The following is a 20,665-nucleotide window of genomic DNA, read 5'->3' on the forward strand; positions in this document are numbered from 1 at the left end:
TAGATGCCACTTCCTCTTACACAATAAGGAGCTGATTAATGGGCTCTCTTAATCTCTGTGATTGATCATACTACCTACTCATCTTTAGTTACATACATTATTTCAAGGCTTTTATATCATGAATCTGTACTGAGTCACTCCACTCACTTTCCCCCAGCACCCACCCCAGCAAGACTGATAACTAGCATTTGCACAATGGCCCCTGGAGTACCGGAGACGTTTCATATACAGCAAACAAAGCAAAACACTGGTTTGAACTTAGGCCCTCTGACCCTGGCCTCATTAACACTATATTCTAAGCTAAAGCACCAAAGACTCTATGCAAGAAATATTGAAAGCTGATTGCTAAGCTATTTGCTTCAAAAAGAATACTTCAAATTCTTTACAACTCCTCTCTTCAAAAGGAGAGGCCTAAAAAAAAAAAAAAGGTGAGGGCTATTTCCCTTCTCTATAGTGTGGGCTGTATTTGGTGACTCAATTCTAATAAACAGAAAGTGGTGAAAACGATGGTGACTTATGAGGCTAGGTCATAAAAACACTGATGCCTCTGTGTGTTGTGTGTATGTGTGTGTGTGTTGTGTGTTTGTGTGCACATGCATGCATGCGCTCATGTGCATGTGTGTGTGTCTCATCACTGGGGGCAGCTAGCTGCCACATCGAGAAGACGCTTAGGCAGCCCTAGAGAAGGGTCCACAAAGTGAGCAACTGAGATCTCCTGCCAAAAACTGGTGAGAAACTGGGGCCTTCTACCAACAGCCACATGAGTGAGCCATGTTAGAAGTGAATCTTCCAGCCCCACTCAAGCCTTCAGATGACTGCAGCTTCAGCCAATATAATGAGTACTATCTCATTGAGACTCAAGCCAAAACCATCCAGCTAAATTCCTCCTAGATTTCTGACCCACAGAAACTGTATGATATAATCGGGACTTCCGTGGCGATCCAGAGGTTAAGACTCCGTGCTACCACTGCCGGAGGCGTGGGTTTGATCCCTGGTCAGAGAACTAACAGCCCACACGCTGCGCATGGCACGGCCAAAAAATAAAAATAAATTAAAAAATAAATATTTAATATCATTTTAAGTCACTAAATTTTTTTAATTTTTATTTATTTTTTGGCTGCGTTGGGTCTCCACTGCTGCACGCGGGCTTTCTCTAGTTGCAGTGAGCAGGGCCTACTCTTCATTGCGGTGCCTGGGCTTCTCATTGAGGTGGCTTCTCTTGTTGCGAAGCATGGGCTCTAGGCGCATGGGCTTCAGTAGTTGCCGCACGCGGGCTCAGTAGTTGTGGCTCACGGGCTCTAGAGCACAGTCTCAGTAGTTGTGGCGCACGGGCTTAGCCGCTCTGCAACATGTGGGATTTTCCCAGACCAGGGATCAAACCCGTGTCCCCTGCATTGGCAGGTGGATTCTTAACCACTGTGCCACCAGGGAAGTCCTAAGTCATTAAATTTTGAGGCAATTTGTTACACAGCCAACAGAAAATACCCTTATCTATCTATCTACACACACATACATACTTTTTTTAACCTTTTATTTCTGGTGCCATATACATATATTGCCTATTTTCAAAAGTAACTAGCTTTAAAAACCTCTTTGCCAAATGTAGTTTTCTCACTCAAATTATACTAGCTTCTCTGAATTAAAAGAGCTCACTTTTGGAAATGTTCTCTGTTAAAGACCCCCCCCCCCCAATATAGTTAAGTGCTACAAACTGGAACTTTTTTTAAAAATTTATTTATTTTTGGCTGCGTTGGGTCTTCGTTGCTGCGCACGGGCTTTCTCTAGTTGTGGAGAGCGGGGTCTACTCTTCGTTGCGGTGCGCAGGCTTCTCATTGCGGTGGCTTCTCTTGCTGCAGAGCACGGACTCTAGGCATGCGGGCTTCAGTAGTTGTGGCTCGCGGGCTCTAGAGCGCAGCCTCAGTAGTTGCAGCGCACAGGCTTAGCTGCTCCGCGGCATGTGGGATCTTCCCAGACCAGGGATCGAACCCATGTCCCCTGCACTGGCAGGTGGATTCTATTTTTTTATTTTTATTTTTTTATTTTTGGCTGTGTTGGGTCTTCGTTTCTGTGCGAGGGCTTTCTCTAGTTGCGGCAAGCGAGGGCCACTCTTCATCGCGGTGCGCGGGCCTCTTCACTATCGCGGCCTCTCTTGTTGCGGAGCACAGGCTCCAGACGCGCAGGCTCAGTAGCTGTGGCTCACGGGCCTAGTTGCTCCGCGGCATGTGGGATCTTCCCAGACCAGGGCTCGAACCCGTGTCCCCTGCATTGGCAGGCAGATTCTCAACCACTGTGCCACCAGGGAAGCCCCGGCAGGTGGATTCTTAACCACTGTGCCACCAGGGAAGCCCCCCGAACTGTTACTCTTTTTGACTTTACTGGAAATATCCTCTTAAGGGAATATTAAGATCCTAGGCATGCTACAATTTATCAGGTGGTATTAATAAATTAATGCAATCATGCCAACTGTTGTGTATTATAACTGACTTCAAATGCAATCTCACTGGTTATAAAGGAGCTTGCCAGCATCTCAAGGCTCAGCTTTCATCCCAGAATGAAAACATGGAGTGAAGAACTTATGTGCAACCACATATAGAGAGCATGTTACTATCCAAGATTTATTATTATTTTTTAACCAAGCTTTACAGTAATAGATCAGTTGTGTTCCTCAAATTAGTCTTAAAAGATTTTCCTCAGATTTAACATCAACCTAGCAACTATTCTCCCTCCATGAACTAACAAAGGAGAGAAATGAATGGAAATAAAATAAAACGAAACCAACTTTTAAGGAACATGTCAGAAAATATTGTTGTGATGAAAAATTATAAATAAAATCTTTTATGAAGTGCACTTAATAAAACTGGCTTGTGACGTGTGTCACAAGAGTTCAGATTAAATCAATAATTTGAGGAATGAGAGCAGGGAATCTTAGTAAATGGTTATGCCTACATATACTAGTAACTTAGTTACTAGTTCAACTGTTTGATACATGGGTCATATTAACTCAAAACTGTTAAGTGTTAAATAGCTGTTATTTACTAGCTGTATGACCTTGAACAAGTTTACCTCTCTGTCTCTGTAAAATGAGACAACAGTTCCTAGAACATAAGTTGGCTATACTGAGTAAACTGGGTAATTCATAAGCATAAAAGCACACAGTAAGCAGTCAAAAAATGGTACTCAGTAGTATTATTAGTTATTGATGTATATTTGGAGAGTAATATTCAGAAATATTCTGACTTCCTTAAGTCTAACTTTATGAGTAAAGTGATCAGGTGAAAAATAGTCAATAGGGGAAAATGCACCAAAAGAGAAGAGCATGTAAAATATCCGAGATTTTAAAGCTTACTAAATTCAACAATATACACGTCTGATGTGCTCATCAAATGTTAAGTCATATATGATAATGACCACCTACTTCAACATTCTCGAACTCTCCAGAAGTTCATGGACTTTATAAAGAACTTGAAAATATATAAAGCTATGATTTGATCAAGAGGCTGGCAAAAGTACGTAACAATTCTGTAAGTCAGCAAAACACCAGAACAAAAAGAGCAAAAATAAAAAGGGAAGGCTGTTTTTGCTGTTGTTTTCTAACTACATTAGTAAATTGGCTTAAAAACGGCTTTGGATAAAATATTTTTAAAAGGCTGAAGACAGACAGAGGTACAAATAATCAATTAAAAGTCATTAATGTATTCACACAGCCACTGATAAATCCTTACCACCATAAAATCGAAGCATACAGCCAAGGTCAGGATTTGCCGCCTCCTCCTGTATGCGCACAGGGTCATCAAACCCCAGCCCGGACAAGTAATCATAAACAATCTGAAGAGGTCGTTCAGTAGGTTCCAGTCTCCTGCTTACACAATTCAAAAGAAAAATATTTGGTAAGTAATAAACACACTTCGTTTGATTTTTAAAATCTTTTAATATGCTCTAGATTTTTACTTCTATATCAAGATTTTTCTCTAATATCACATGATACAACTAATCTAAACAAGCAGTGCTCAAAGTTTTTGGTCTCGGGATCCCTCTATAGTTTTTGAGGCCCCCAGAGAGCTTTTGTTTACACGGGGTGTATCTATTGACATTTACTGAATGAGAAACTAAACTTAAGAATTTCTAAATATTTATTTATTCATTTTAAAATAACAACAATAAACACATTACATGTTGACAAATATTTTTTGAAAACTACATTTTCAGAATAAAACAAATTTAGTGAGAAGACTTGCATTGTTTTGCATTTTATAAATCTCTTTAACAGCTGGTTTAATAGAAGACAGCTAGATTCTCAGATACGTAGCCTCTAGAAAACTCCATTGTATACTTATGAGACTGAAAGTGAAAAAGAAAATTAATATCTCATTATTATTATGAAAGAGTTTTGACCTCATGCACCTCTTCAAAAAGTCTTGGAGACCCCCAGAGGGCCCTTTGAGAACCTCTGGTTCAAACTTAAAGGCATCGAATTGAAATTATGAGATATAAAAGATGGTACCTGGCCATAACTGATTTCACATAAGCTGCAACACAATTATAAATGGAGACTTTGGGTTGCTGACTATATCCTATATATTTCCTCTGGCTTCACAGATGATTTTTCCATAAAAACTAGGAATTCCCCAGAAATCATTAGATTACATGGCTCTGACTGAAAGCTAGGTAAAACCAGAATGTTAGTAATCACCTGTGGCTTCTGGTGACACTGCATATTTTAAAATTACACAGACTTAAGGCGGCTCATTTACAATTCTTTTATCAGAAAGCAAACAGTCATAAATACAGCAGCTAAGAGCATGAGCTCCACAAGTCAGACTGCCTGGGCTTGAGTCTCACTTCTGCCACTTATCAACTGCATGTGTGCCCCTAGACAAGTTATTTACCCTCATTGTCTCAAATTCCTCACCAGTATAATGGGTAGTGCCTAACTCACAGGGTTGCTATTAGAAGTATTTATTTATTTGTTTACAAGAAGATATCACATAGTATATAAAGTGCTTAGCAAATTATTTGGCATGTAGTAGTGTTCAATAATGTACTGACGTTATTCAAAAAATTCTTAGGAATGGAATAAATTTTAATTAGAATAAAAATAAAATGTCTCCCCTATCTGAAACAACAACCAAAAAACAAGTATAGGAAAGCCTGTATGTTTAAAAGATCTTGAAGAACATTATTCATATCCTAAAAGGATTCTGTTTAGAAAACTTAAGTCTTGTATTAACCAGAAGAAACACGATAAACCTTCCATCATGGCAAAAAGACATGAAGGAACTCTGTGTTTTGTGGTTAAAGAACTAGAAAATACTGGTTGGCAATATGCTTTAATTTAAAAAAACATGAAATGGGAATACTAGAAAGTGGAATATAAACAACTGTAAAAAAAAAAATGGTAATTTAGGAATGGAAATCATATTGATGAGTACAGAAAGTAAAAAATAAAAATAGGGACTTCCCTGGTGGTCCAGTGGCTAAGACTCCACGCTCCCAATGCAGGGGGCCAGGGCTCGATCCCTGGTCAGGGAACTAGATCTCACATGCCGCAACTAAGACCCAACACAGCCAAATAAATAAACATTTTTTTAAAAATCTAAAATAAATAAATAAATAAATAAAAATAAAAGTAAAACCACTACCTGGCCCCTCCTGACTGTTCAGTTCTGACTTTCAGTTTCCATCAACTCAGAACTGCTACATGGGGAATGACCAAAGAACTAAAAGCCTACAAAGACCAATAAATATTGAATTTAATAGAAATGAAAAATAAACTTTTCAGAATAAAAGTATCAGTTACAATTACTCTCTAGTCAAATAAAATAAAAATCCACAAAGGGCTGTGACAATATTAGGCACCTTCCCAGTACAATGGTAGAATTCTTCTAAGAAGGATGCATTTTAAGAGAGACTTCTAATAAACTATATCCTGGACGGGTCAGTTAGCCATGTAAGAGGAAGACTGACTGAAGGATTAACTTGAAGACAAGGTGACCAAGGGCATAAAGAGCTCTCTCTACCTTCCAATGTCAAGAAGGATTAGACTTCCTCTATCTAGATTGCTCCAAAGAATAGGACTAGGACCAAGGAGAAGTTGCACAGGTAGACTTGATTAAAAAATGAGGAAGAAAAAAAAAAAAAAAATGAGGAAGAACCTTAATGATTAGAGATGCCCAATAATGAAACAGACTACCTCTCAAAATAGCTCACAGAGAGCTAGAGAGCCCTCTGTCACGGACACTTTAGAAGAGTTTCCTCTAAGAATCAAGTTGGGCCAGATGATCTTTAGGGTCTTTTAAAACTCAGGGCTCTTTCAGGTATTTAAGACACCTTGCTAATATAATACAAATTCTACCTGAACGCTGCTATTATTTTTGGATACAGAGTTCAATGTATTTAAATATAATTCCATATAATGATCACATATCCAAGACCAAGAAATATTATTAGTACTTTCAGGCTAAAGCTCACTAACTCAATTTTCCTATTTCTCTCTGGAAAACCAGGAGAAATGGAAATATCCTAATTCTGACATATTTTACCTGATCAAATTTCCTGGTCTAAAAAGGCTCTGTAGATTTTGGAAACCCTCTTTATATACTTCCACCTAAAGAAAGTATTTTCCCTGGTGGGAGGGGAAAAAAAAATCAAAAGAATCTCAACATCTGCTCTTATTAATTCAGCATAAATGAGCAAACAAGAAATAGTTCAAGAACTGCAAAAACAAGTAAAACGAGGGACTAATTCCATTTACTCATTAAACTCATCTGCTTAAGAGAGTAGAGAGTATGGGGGAGGGAAATGCTGTAATATGCTTACGGATCAATTTTGTGTTTCAAAGTTCCAAAAGTTTAACAGGCTGCTAATTAGCTGCGTGTTAAATCTCTCACAAATCAAAGGAAATATATATACTGCAAAACAGGTGTAGGAGAGAGTATGTTAGCAAAGAAAGGTTCCATTCAGCATTTGAAATACTTCCACTAGGGCTTTAAGAAGAGACAATATGACTATTGTTAACAGTTTTAGTTTACTTCTAATGCTTCAAGGAGCTACAATAGTCCTTGTAAATCTGAATATATGTGCATATGGTTATTTTTCTCGAAACCAGCCAACCAATACAGTAATGCTATCAACAGTGTTTGTAGCTCTTAGCCAATCTGAACAGCGTCCACAGTTAAGTTAGAGGTAAGAGAAGAGTACATTTCATTCCAGGTATCATTTCACAAGAATTCCAGTTAATAGTGGGAGGCAAAAGTATACATTATTAAAACCCAACATATTGTATCCAAGACCTTAACAAAGCAGAGCAGCATTCTCTACATCAAAGTCAGGTTAAAACTCAATCTCTGGCCATCTATAAAGGTAAAATCTGCAAAATTTTAAGACCGACAATACAGATCATGATACAAACAACAAGGATACTCTGATGAATGTTTACCCCATACCTGACACTATGCTGGGAAGTATCTCACATTTTACAAAACTGGGAAATAAGAAAAATGAGGTTCAGAGTCACACAATTAGTACATATGGCATCAGGGTTTGAACCTGTGTCGGTTTCCTTACAAAGCCTAGCCTCCTTTAGGGAAACAATATTATATTCTAAATGTAGATAAAAAATTTATGCAGAAGAGAGCTAAAAGCACTTCATATGTTAACTTACATCAAGAAACATAAAAAGTTATGTTTTAAAATTACTGTACGTCATTAGTCTAATACATCATCATTTGAAAGATATACTATCTCCATGCATCACTGTTGTATAAGAGTCTTTCTAGCCTTCGTAGTCCCTGGTTCCTGTGGGGTAGATTCTAAATCCTCAGAGTTTCCTGAGTAATGGGAGTGTCTTAGTCATTCATGAGCCCCTTGGATCACCCCTCGGTTTATGCTAAGAAATGAGCTGACTCAGGATGGGGGCTGGTCACCAGAAAGACCAACCACGTAAAGAGAGGGCTGGGGCTTGGAGTGAGCCCGACCTTGGGGGAGGGGAGGGCTGGAGATTTGAGTTCAAGCACCTGATCAATGATTAAATCAATCAAGCCTACCCTATACTACCTCAATAAAAACTCTGTACTGAAGCTTCCCGATGGATGAACACACTAATGTGCTGGGAGGGTAACAGGATGCTCCCAGACCTCGCCCTATGTGTGTCTTCATTTGGCTGGTCCTGATTTGTATCCTTTATACGAAAATTGTCATCTTAAATATTGCTTTCTTGTGTTCTGTGATACATTCTAGTGAATTACTGAACCTGAAGGGGTCATGGGAGCCCCCTAAATTTTTATCCAGTTGGCCAGAAGTGCAACCAGAGTGTAAAGTCAGGGCGGTCTTGTTGGAGATCAGGCCCTTTAACTTGTTTTTTGTTTGTTTTAATTTTTATTTTATATTGGAGTATAGCTGATTAACAACGTTGTGTTAAGTTTCAGGTGTAATGTCCTTTAACTTGTGAAGGAAGTTTGTGCAAACTCTGCGTGGTTAGTGTCAGAACTGTACTGCAGTAAACCAGATGGCATTGTAATAACCATTAAGAAAGAAAAAACACTGCCAATTAGACTATGACCTTCCAACAACTGTAAGATACACACTGATTTTAGAAGTATTAAAATGTAAAAACGAAACAAAGTTTTAATAAAAACAAATTACTTAATGTGTAACACATTCTTTTAAAGCTTTAAAATAGTACAGAAATATGAAACACAAAACAAAAATAATCTCCTTTTTCCTTCCTCAGGGTTAATCAGCTCAGTATGTATCCTGAAACAGGGCTTTTCATTCCACTTTTACAATATCAAGATATGGTAAACAAAACTTTCCTGACTTGTTAAGAGGTCACCCAGCAAGTCAGTGATAGTAAAGGAATTAGAACTCAGGATCTCAAATCCTGAGGGCATAATTTTCTGTTAGATATATTTTATTGATTCTTAGCTTATCTTAAAAGATAGTGTATCAACCACAGAAATCTTAGTCATTTTGATGACTGAAAATAAAAGTAAAACTATGACCATGAGCCAAAGGGCACTTCATTTCACATGTGATATTTTTACAACTTTTCAAAGAGAAGGCAATGATTACACTAAGCTTCACTACTGAGTCATCTGTCACTTAAACAGTCCAATAAAACAGACAGACCAAATAGTATCATGTAAAGGGCACTGGACTGGGAGACAGGATACTTGTGTTCCAACTAGAGCACAAGCACCAGGCAGCTAGCTGCAGGAATGTGCTTTGGACCTGACCTCTCCAGGCCTCTGTTGCACATCCATAAAACGAAAGAAAATGGTTTCAGTGATTCCCATGGGGAAGTTACTGGCCTTTTAGGCAGGACAATTCTTTGCTGTACAAGATGGTCCCACACATTGAGGACATTAAGGCTCCCTGTCCTGAATGCTGACCCTAGATGCTGGTAACCCTCCCCTGTAGTTGTGATAATCAAAAGCCCTGCCCCCACACGTATTTCCGGATGGAAAGGGCAGTGGATGGTGAGGCTGGTAGGTTAGGTTCATTTTACTAGTAGGCAGCGGTCCCCAGCCTTTTTGGCACCAGGGGCCGGTTTCGTGGAAGACAATTCTTCTACGGTCCGGTGGCGGGGAGGCTGGTGGGGAGCGGCAGGAGGCGGTTCAGGTGGTAATGCGAGCAGTGGTGAGCAGCAGATGAAGCTTCACTCGCGCACTGCTCACCTCCTGCTGTGCGGCCCAGTTCCAGGGGTTGAAGACCCCTGCCAGCAGATATCTGTCTCAGGTTCCTTCAAGTGCTAAAAGTCTATAAACTAGTAATCCCTCCGTTAAATTCAAGTGACAAGTCCATGATTAAAAAAGAGTGAGGAAAGAAGGAAGTCATGGATGATTTAGGAAAAACATGGGGTAATTTTAGTGCCAGTAATCCCATTTCTAGGATGTAGTTCACGGAAATCAACAACGTAAAGAGTCATGGGCAAAGGTTTAGTCATCACACTACTTCTAAGTGTTGAATGACTTGAAACAACCCAAACAGGTAATACTTAATGAGAACTTACCAGGTCCAGGCATCATTTTAAGTAGTTTACTTCCTTGCTCCTCAAAGTGTAGCACATCACTTAGGAGCTTAATAGAAATATAGACCCACAGGCCCCACCCCAGAGCCAATGAATCAGAATCTGCATTTTAACAAGCTCCCCAGCTGGACATTAGAGTTTAAGAAGCGTTACAAGTATTAATTCATTTAATCTTCATAACATGTATAATCTATTTAACCCTCATGATAACTCTATAATGTAAATATTATCATCCTCCATTGTACAGATTAGTAAACTGAGGACAAAGCGTTAGGCAACTTGCAAAGTAACAGAGCCAATTTGAACACACACGCTCTCAATCCAGAATCCAAGCTCTACACCATTTCTGCATATAATGTCTCAAATTTTAAACAAGTTATAGTATATGCATAAAATAGAATATTCTGTAGTTATTAAAACTGGTATCTAAGGAATTTTTAATGACACAAGGAAATTAATTGAAGTAAGCAGTAAATAAAATTGAATATATGGTGTGGGTCCAAATACGTAATTTTAAAAAATTACACACACACACTCATTTTGAAAAAGATCTGGAAAAAAAATGTCAGCATGGCGGGGGAAGGGGGAGGTAATATATGGGATCTGGTGTCAGAATGCCAGAGTTCAAATTCCAGCTCTACACTTACCAGCCGAGTGATTCTAGGTGAGATGATTAACTCTTTTAAGACTCATTTTCCTCATCTATAAAATGGGGAAAGTATTTACCTCACAAGATTGTTATGAGGATTAAGTGAGATAATCTACAAAAAGCACAAGCAATAAAAATTATTTCTCTTTATACTTTTTCATTTTTCCAAAATTTCTACAATGAACATAAATCACACTTCATTAAGCAGCAAAAAATGTTATTAAAAAAAGATATTGCATTAGACTGTCAACTATCTTATGAAGGGCTATTACAAAGAAAGTACCTATTCTTCTGATGCGATAAACATAAGACTGAACTCAAGCAATTAACCATTGAGTAAGACGTCTAAAAAAGATATTTAAACAATTATGATTAAATAGTGAAACTGAGTAAGGCACACTGTGCCAGTTCCCCTCCGGGAGGGCCTTTACTTGGAAGGAAGTCCGCCATCTATCATGAATGATGTCAACATTCCAACTGCTTGGCAGTACCTGCCTGGCCTTGAACAGGTTACCGGACCTCTCGAAGAGCCTCAATTTTCCTCATTGCAAAGGAATAACCCTACCTCTCTTAGAGTTACTGTGAGGATTTAATGAGAAAATGTGCGTAAAGCAGTAAGCCCGTTAACTAGCCAAAGAAAACACTTAATGTTAGCTAAAATCTATCATCATCATTTCTTTGGCTGGCTGAGGCTTCTTGAGCTCCTACTCCAGCAATGAAAAGATATTCGGATCTCAAATAATGTATGATCGCACTTCTATGTGGAATTTAAAAACACAACAAACTAGTGAATGTAACAAAAAAGAAGCAGCCTTGCAAATATAGAGAACAAACTAGGGGCTACCAGTGGGGGGTGAAGGAGCAACACAGCGGGAAGGGGGGGGAGTGGGAGGCACAGACTACTGGGTGTCAGACAGGCTACAAGGATGTAGTGTATAGCACAGGGGATATAGCCAATATTTTATAATAAGTGCAAATGGAGTATAACCTTTAAAAATTGTACAAATTTTTTTTAATTTTTTAAAAAAGAAAATATATTCATATCTTCAAACCACAGTTCAACAGTGTTTTCATTATTTTGTAATCAATCATGTTTTCGAAGAGCTATTTCATTACAAAATTATCAAGGCTACAGGACTAAAAAGAGACAAACTCCATTGTAAGTACAGTTTAGATTCACAAAAGTAAATTGTGTCACATTTGGATTCTTAACTAACTACACAACTAGTAGTAGCAAGCCAATTCAAGTGGGGTTTTCTCCACTTTTCTAGTATTTTTGTATATACGCACATTGGTATACAGATGAGTTAAGTCTTAGGTTTAAATACTTGAACTCCGTCAATCACTACCAGCTATAATGTAGGTCAAGGCTTTCCACCTGATAAAATTAGATCAGAATCAGTGTTAAGATTTAGAAAAGCCTAAGGATCACCCAGTCTGATCCTTTCATTTTACAAATGGATTTAGGAAATGTAGTTAACTGGTGAACAAGGAAAACATTCAAGTGCTAATCTACTTTTTCAGGAATTAGTCCAAATCCTAAAGGAACACATAATAAACCCCAGTTTAGACTTTAAAATGATATCAATGTTTAGCTCAGCTAAATGTGTTACTATCGTTGCCACATTTTTAGGTGTAAGTGGGAGCCTCCTTTCTCACTTTCAACAGTACTGAATCCACAGTTGTGAATTCTGTTTTGAGACATTTATTTATTACAGGGAAAGGGGAGGAGAGAAAGTCAATGGTCAGGCACTTAAGGAACTCTTATTCGAGGTCTAACTCAAAGAACTAATAGTTTTTTTTTTAAAAAGCTGAATAAAAGAGTTCATACGCACAGTATAAGACTACTATGAGACTACTTTTTCTTCACGTTTATATAAAAGATTTTAAAGAAAACACAAATGGCTTTTAAACCTATGAAAATATGTTCAACCTAACTCATTAACATAAATGAAAATTAAAACAAAATAACAAAATTCCTATCAGATTTGCAAAATTCTAAGTCATCAGGCTTGAAAAAAGATTTGTCCTTGGAATGTTGAATTTATGATTCTCTAAAAACTGTTGACAATCATTTCTATTCACAATCAAGTATGTGCTCGTGCATGAGGATGTGTCTGTATATGTAAAATTTAACATATTCTGGAGAAAGTAAGGGGGAAATAGGTATACTTTTATATTATTCATCAAAGTATAAGTTCTATGAAGAGGAATTTGACAAAATCTATCAAAATTAAACATGCACATACCCTCTGAGCCAGCAATTCCACTTCTAGGACTTTACCCTACAGATGACTTCCACATGGGAGAAATATCACAGGTACAAGGATATTAATTGCAGCAGTACTTGTAGTAAAAAACTGGTAACAACCTACATGTCCATTAATAGGAGACCAGCTAAAATTGTGGTAGATTCATAAAATGAAATACTATTTAGCCATTAAATAAGTGAAAATTATATAAATATTAATATGGAAAGATTTCTAAGAGATATTAAGTTGACATGTTGCATGTAGCACCATTAGTTTTTAAAATTTATATACAAATAATGACACATACTCATGCATGACCATAAGTACTTCTCATTCTATTTCCTTTTATACATTTCTATTTCATTCTGTTTATATGTATTACTTAAAAACTTTAAAAATATTTCTTTTGGGCTTCCCTGGCAGCGCAGTGGTTAAGAATCCGCCTGCCAATTCAGGGGACACGGGTTCGTGCCCTGGTCCGGGAGGACCCCACATGCCACAGAGCAACTAAGCCCGCAAGCCACAACTACTGAGCCCGCACTCTAGAGCCCGTGAGTCACAACCACTGAGCCTGCGAGCCACAACTACTGAAGCCCACGTGCCTACAGCCCGTGCTCCACAACAAGAGAAGCCACTGCAATGAGAAGCCCGTGCACCGCAACGAAGAGTAGCCCCCACTCACCGCAACTAGAGAAAGCCCGCGCACAGCAACGAAGACCCAATGCAGCCAAAAATAAATAAATTTAATTTTAAAAAACTTTAAAAAAATATTTATTTTAAATTTAGATATCCGACCTATGATATAATCCAAATGAAGTAACTATCAAATTTTCCTTCACTGACAGTTTTTAAATTCAAGAATCCTAATGTCAGCATTCCAAGGACAAATCTTTTTCCAAGCCTAGTGACCCCATAACCATCATCAGCTCCAGCACGAATAAAATCCTAAAGCCCACTTCCAAGCAGAAACACATGTGACTTATACTGCAGGAGAATTAGTGGTAAAACTCTGACCTCACCTGACCAGGTCTCCATGAAGCTGCAAATAAAGACGTTCCCTTCCCTCTCCAGCACAAATTTCTGACGTTGGCGTGTCTACTGTGCAAAGGACAAGATGTAAGTCGGAGGAGGAGGAGGCAGCGGAGGAGGCGCTGACTGCAGTGGCCGTGGCGGTGTCTGCTCCGTACAGGTAAACACAGCCTCTCTTCACATCTTCTCTCAGCCAGTCTCTCTCTCGAGAGCCAAACCTACTTCTCCTATTCAGACAATGTCTGCTCCCATTGCGTTTCATAGTTCTCTAAAAACGTCAGGAAAAAGAAATCATTAGCTCAAATATCTGACTGAATTAGACACATTCAGTCCTCAGCCCGCCTTTCCACTCCGTAGTCACCAATACTTGACTCAGTACCGCCTCCTCTCACAGAGCCTTCTGCACCTGCCATGCCCATCCCTAAACTGAAAAATTTCATTCTCTTTACTGCTAGCTGTTCATGTCTCTGTCCATCATCTTTTTTTTTTTTCTATTTTTAATTTTTTTACTTTTTTATTTTTGGCTGCGTCAGGTCTTAGTGGCGGCACACGGGAACTTCATTGCGGTGTGCGGGTTTTCTTTCTCTAATTGTGGCGCACAGGCTTCAGGGCACGTGGGCTCTGTAGTTTGAGGCGCACGGGCTTAGTTGCCTCGCGGCATGTGGGATCTTAATTCCCCAACCAGGGATCAAAACCCATGTGCCCTGCATTGTAAGGCCGATTCTTCCCCACCAGGGAAGTCCCTGTCAGTCATCTTCTGACCTTTTTTTTTCTTCATGTTTTCAGAAAAATGTCAAGAACAACAGTAGTGTACCTACTACCTAATTTTCACAAACTTTAATATTTTGCCATATTTAGTTCAGATCATGATTCTAAAGAACATACATACGATATATCCTTACATATATAGCTAAAGCCACCTACCTAAAAAAATCCCATTCCCCTCCCTCTCTCCCCAGAAATAAACACTCTACTATAGTGTTTGTCATCCCATGCATTTTTTTTTTAATTTCTGATTTTTATTGATTGATTGATTGATTTTTGGCTGTGTTGGGTCTTCGTTGCTGAGCATGGGCCTTCTCTAGTTGTGGCGAGCGGGGGCTGCTCTTCGTTGCGGTACATGGGCTTCTCATTGCGGTGGCTTCTCTTGTTGCCAAGCACAGGCTCTAGGTGAGTGGGCTTCAGTAGTTGTGGCATGTGGGCTCAGTAGTTGTGGCTCACGGGCTTAGTTGCTCCACAGCATGTGGGATCTTCCGAGACCAGGGCTCAAATCCGTGTCCCCTGCGTTGGCAGGTGGATTCTTAACCAATGTGCCACCAGGAAAGTCCTCCCATGCATTTTTTATGTTTGCCATATACGTATATATCCATAAACTCTATATTGTTTTACATGATTTAAAACTTTATCTAAAACCTAACATACTTATGTTTCACCCTGTAATTTTTTTTCTTTGATTCAACATTGGTTTAGAGATATATCTATGATTAATACACCCTGCTCATTCTTTTGAATAATATTCCATTATACGAATACACTGAAATTTATCCATTCTCCTGCTGAGGGCATTTAGTTTGTTTCTAATTTTTCACTGTTGGAAACAATGCTGCGATAAACATTTCTGTATGTCTCCATATGCAAACTGAAAGTTTCTCTAGGGTCCTAGTCCTCTGCCTCATATCCCAAATAAGGAATTACAGAATCAACACAATACTGCACAAATATTCTTTCCATTATCTTCATGTTTCAAAAAAAAAAATTACTGTTGCATTTGATAACTTAGGTATGCATATACATTGTGAAGTCACATTATCTCAAAGCAAAAACAACTGCTACAGTAATATAACGTTTCTAAAGATCAATATTTACCTGCTCTATTTTTTTTTAAATGGGCGATTTCTATTCCCATTAATAAAAAACTAATTTCCACAAACAATTACACTGACACACCTCTCCAGGGCCATTCCCCACTGTATTTCACTCTGTTTGTCATATCCAACTCCCCAAACACACCAACTATTCCACAATTCTGTGACTTGCCTGAAATGTCCTTCTCCATCTTGTCCATCTGAATATTCTTCAAAATTACTCAAATGTCACCCTCTCTGTGGAGCTTTCCATGTCTCCCATCCCTGCTTTCTCCTCCTAATTAAAAAGAATTAATAACTCTACACTCTCCTCCACAGAACTTCTTCACCTTAAACATACTTCCATTACCATGTAAATCACAATGAGCTTTTAATTATTTATTTGGTATTTCTTCTTCTCTTAAACACTGAGAACCTATTACAGTACCTTAGCACCTGGGTGGCCCAGAGATGCATGCAGAACTCAGTGATGTCACAGACATTTATTCCCAGTCTGTACTTTAGCCTAATTAGGTTTAGTAAGAAGTTGAACAAACTTGGGGAAAAAAATCTCCATTTTTATAGGAAACCCTATCATCTTTCCTCTGTATCAGCCACAAAGTAAATAAAATACTTTTGCTTCTATTCCTCACTGGAAAACAGAAATATCTATAAATAAAGCAAATATTATTTTTGTAATTACTGAGATTAAATATTTGAGGATAACTGTAGCGCCTAAAATTAAATCTCTGAAGATGATAAAGAAAGGGGAAGGAAAAGTTAGAAGGTATTCCCCACATGGAGAGAAAGAAAAACAAGAAATCGAGAATGGCTTCATTGTTTAAATTTATGATAATACGTGAATCGATCATTTTACAGATCTTAGGGATTTGAGTATAGCTAATCAAAACCATGAGGATTATTACTGATTCTAACTTTAGGTAAGTAGGATAAACCCCTGCTACAAGTGGGAACTAGGTGTCTTTCTTCTCATCAAGAGCATTTTCTCAAAGCTGAACATCTCAGAATTAACAAAGGGCTTTTGAGCACTTATTTTATAAACACAGGGACAATCATATTTGCACCACTAAATAATCTTAACCACTGCATAATTAGACAGTGATTTTAAATATTCCTTATTTTTTAATCTTCGGTAAAGATCAACTGAACCATCTGAAAACAGTATTCTATATGGTGCAGTAACATTTATACAAAGAAGCTCTGCATTCTGCAGTCGGTGGAGAGAAATTTTGCTTACTGCTATTAAGAGAGGGCCAGTGGACACCACTCCACACATCCACCAAAAAACTTCTTTAAAAAACTTTTTAAGGTCAAATAATATCCCACTAACCTTCTCAATCTTAGAAAAGTCAAGGCAGACCCCAGGAAGTATTACATTAGTTCATCCATGATTTCTCTTCTGTGAGGATTTTTAACAGTCATTTTTTAATGTGTATATCTATTTCCCTTAAGACTATAGATAAAGTCTTTAAGAACTTTACACTGTTGAAACCCATGTGTTGTTGGTCAAAGAATGTATCTCCTGTTTATATGATATATTCCACTCCATGAAAATAAACTGCTGAGTTAAAACTTCAGTACATATCATTCTCTTAAACCTGTCCAATGGGCATTTAAAGGCCTAGATACCAAGCAAGCATAGCCTTCTGGCAACAATCTAGATGGACTGTTTAGCTATCATTAGTTACTGCTGAATTACCTAGTGCTTCCTTCTCCACTGCCTAAACCATCAGGTAAATGTTGGAAAGGTCACTTCTGTCCTCTGAGATGCTTGAAGCTTTTAGAATCACTATTCCACTGGAATTGCTAGATGGAGAACACTTTATTTCCTCCCTTTACTCTTATGTAAGAACTACTGACAAGTTTCTCTAAAAGGCAACATAACTATAATCATCCTCACATCAAACAAATGTATAAAGAGCACATTTAAGACTTAAAGATATTTCTAGAAAGCTGAAATCTTCAGAGTAAGCCATGATTTAAGTACCCACTTCAGTTTTACACTTTTAACCCTCTAAAAATGAGGGCTCTGATCAGTTCAAAGGTGATAAACTATTAAACGCCCAATGAACTAACTCTCAGGTATGCATGGTAGAACAGGATCTACTGAAGTAACTCTTCATACTCAGTGAGTTCTACTAGACTGTGAAATATCCTAAAGTAGGAGATATGTTCCTGCATTCAAAACTTTAGAATATGGGCTCATCTCTAGGAATATACATGCTAAAGGGGTGGATGAGACAAAGAGGGGAAGAATATTTCAGTTCATTGAAGTCTTTTTGGTAGTAATTGATTTTAAAAGCCATACACACAAATTATGTTGATAAAAACCTGAAACTATTATTGAAAAAACACGTCTCACAGAATCCACTGACTAGATTAATTATAACTTCATTTCTTCTACAGACTGAGTAAAAAAAAAAGAAAAAAAACTCTCCAAATTTCCAAACATCTGGAAATTTCTGCTTCAAGGATACTCCCAATAATCTTAAAGAATATTAAAAATCTCATACTTATATTCCAACTACAGTTATAAAGGACTATATTCTAAATAGCAATTTGCTGTGGAGAAAAGGGAACCCTCTTGCACTGTTGGTGGGAATGTAAATTGATACAGCCACTATGGAGAACAGTATGGAGGTTCCTTAAAAAACTAAAAATAGAACTACCATACGACCCAGCAATCCCACTACTGGGCATATACCCTGAGAAAACCATAATTCAAAAAGAGTCATGTACCAAAATGTTCATTGCAGCTCTATTTACAATAGCCAGGACATGGAAGCAACCAAAGTGTCCATCAACAGATGAATGGATAAAGAAGATGTGGCACATATATACAATGGAATATTACTCAGCCATAAAAAGGAACGAAACTGAGTTATCTGTAGTGAGGTGGATGGACCTAGAGACTGTCATACAGAGTGAAGTAAGTCAGAAAGAGAAAAACAAATACCGTATGCTAACACATATATATGGAATCTAAAAAAAAAGAAAATGGTCAGAAGAACCTACGGGCAAGACGGGAATAAAGATGCAGACCTACTAGGGAATGGACTTGAGGATACGGGGAGGGGGGAAGGGTAAGCTGGGACAAAGTGAGAGAGTGGCATGGACATATATACACTACCAAACGTAAAATAGATAGCTAGTGGGAAGCAGCTGCATAGCACAGAGAGATCAGCTCGGTGCTTTGTGACCACCTAGAGGGGTGGGATAGGGAGGGTAGGAGGGAGGGAGATGCAAGAGGGAAGAGATATGGGGACATATGTATAACTGATTCACTTTGTTATAAAGCAGAAACTGACACACCATTGTAAAGCAATTATACTCTAATAAAGATGTTTAAATAAATAAATAAATAGCAATTTGCTAAATAAATCTGGGGGCAGATTTTGAATCAAATTTTCCAGTATGCCATACGGTGGACCTAGATCTAACCTGGCTAAAGTTACACCAGTTTAGCTATATTAGCCTTTTTAAGAAGATCTATACTCTTTGACAATAATGATGTTCATGATTTGGTATTAAGTATAAAAGAGTTACAAAAAAAGAATGGTAAGCCTTTTTCAAAGGGTTTTCAGAAAAGAACATGTAGGAGACTATGGCTTTCTTCCCCATTCTGAAAGTCTTCTACTTAAATATTCCTTTCCAGTTTCACCTGACGCAAAATTCAACCACTCAGCTACTGAAGGGAACTTCTGTCTGTAGAACACACCGCACCTATTCTTCATAGCCTATCCCATTTATTTGCAAGGATGCAAAGGTCTAAGACACTGTTAGCCTCCCACATCACCAGCTCAGCACTATAATCAAGATCAATTTCTGGACTCTTTCTAATGGTCCCCAGATTGGAACCCCACGGAACCAGTGGTAGGTTGGACCACTTCCTGGAAGTGTAGGAAGGTCGAACCTTTCAGAAAAGATCCTCATTTCTCAATTCCTTCCCTCCCACAACTCACTCTCTCCCCACCAAAAAAATAGTTGTAAAAATATCCAAGGCTGTTTACCTTCTAGGCCAGAGGGCACTACCTATCTCTCAGACCTGCCCTTTCCTGATAAGCCAGGCCAGCAGAACTTTTTTAAGTTCATTCACAATTTACATTTTTGCGACCTTACAGTTTTAAGTAAATATCCAAAAGCCTTTGAGTAATTATATTTAATTAAAATATAATTTTAATATAAATTATATTTAATATAATGTGAGTAATTATATTTAATATAAAACATGATTAAAGCAAATATGTATAAGGTCTATGCAGAAGTGGAGATAAACTATGAAAAGTTATTTCTTTAAGTCGCTGCATTAAGACTGGGAGGTAGTAGCAGAAAAAATGTTTTTTGTTTTTTTTTTAACATCTTTATTGGAGTATAATTGCTTTACAATGGTGTGTTAGTTTCTGCTTTATAACAAAGTGAATCAGTTATACATACACATGTGATGTTTTATATTTTAGAATTCTAATTTATGTTGTTTCATGGATTCACCAGATGCTTCAAATCGATTATTTTTTTCAATGTTGTTGTTTCTTTGTGATGCCCTACGTATAATCTTAGTGGCGAGTATATAGTGCGCACCCTCAATCCCAAAGAACAACTATTACTTAATGAATTTTTAAACATTATGCATTTTCATTGTTTTGCAAAGTATTTTTTAAACACGTCAAATCTAAATTTTCTTTGCTCTCTTCCTTTTCTCTGGCAAGTTTTAAAGCCTGCTGATTCCTCTTCTAGAACTTTAGAAGGAATTCCACTCCATCTCCAGGACACCTAGTTTACATATCTGACCTACAGAAAAATTTCTCTCCAACTATTTCGAAGGCTAGTAGAAAACTCTATCCAG

The 20,665-nt window shown here is 37.9% G+C and overlaps 1 protein-coding gene across 3 annotated transcripts in view; it reads right to left on the reverse strand.

Annotated features, from left to right (window-relative positions):
• The window catches only part of PHLPP2 (PH domain and leucine rich repeat protein phosphatase 2), a 77,162-nt gene that overhangs the window by 51,724 nt on the left and 4,773 nt on the right, over nt 1–20,665 (reverse strand). For all 3 annotated transcript variants that reach the window (XM_082369778.1, XM_082369777.1, XM_082369776.1), the window contains exons 2-3: nt 13,948–14,225; nt 3,723–3,856 (exon numbers count right to left, since the gene is read on the reverse strand). In XM_082369778.1, coding sequence (XP_082225904.1) covers nt 3,723–3,856; nt 13,948–14,225 — 412 coding nt within the window. The remainder of the gene's footprint in view (nt 1–3,722; nt 3,857–13,947; nt 14,226–20,665) is intronic.

This window comes from Balaenoptera borealis (genome assembly GCF_965194805.1).
Source record: "Balaenoptera borealis genome assembly, chromosome: 19".
Taxonomy (NCBI): Eukaryota; Metazoa; Chordata; class Mammalia; order Artiodactyla; family Balaenopteridae; genus Balaenoptera; species Balaenoptera borealis.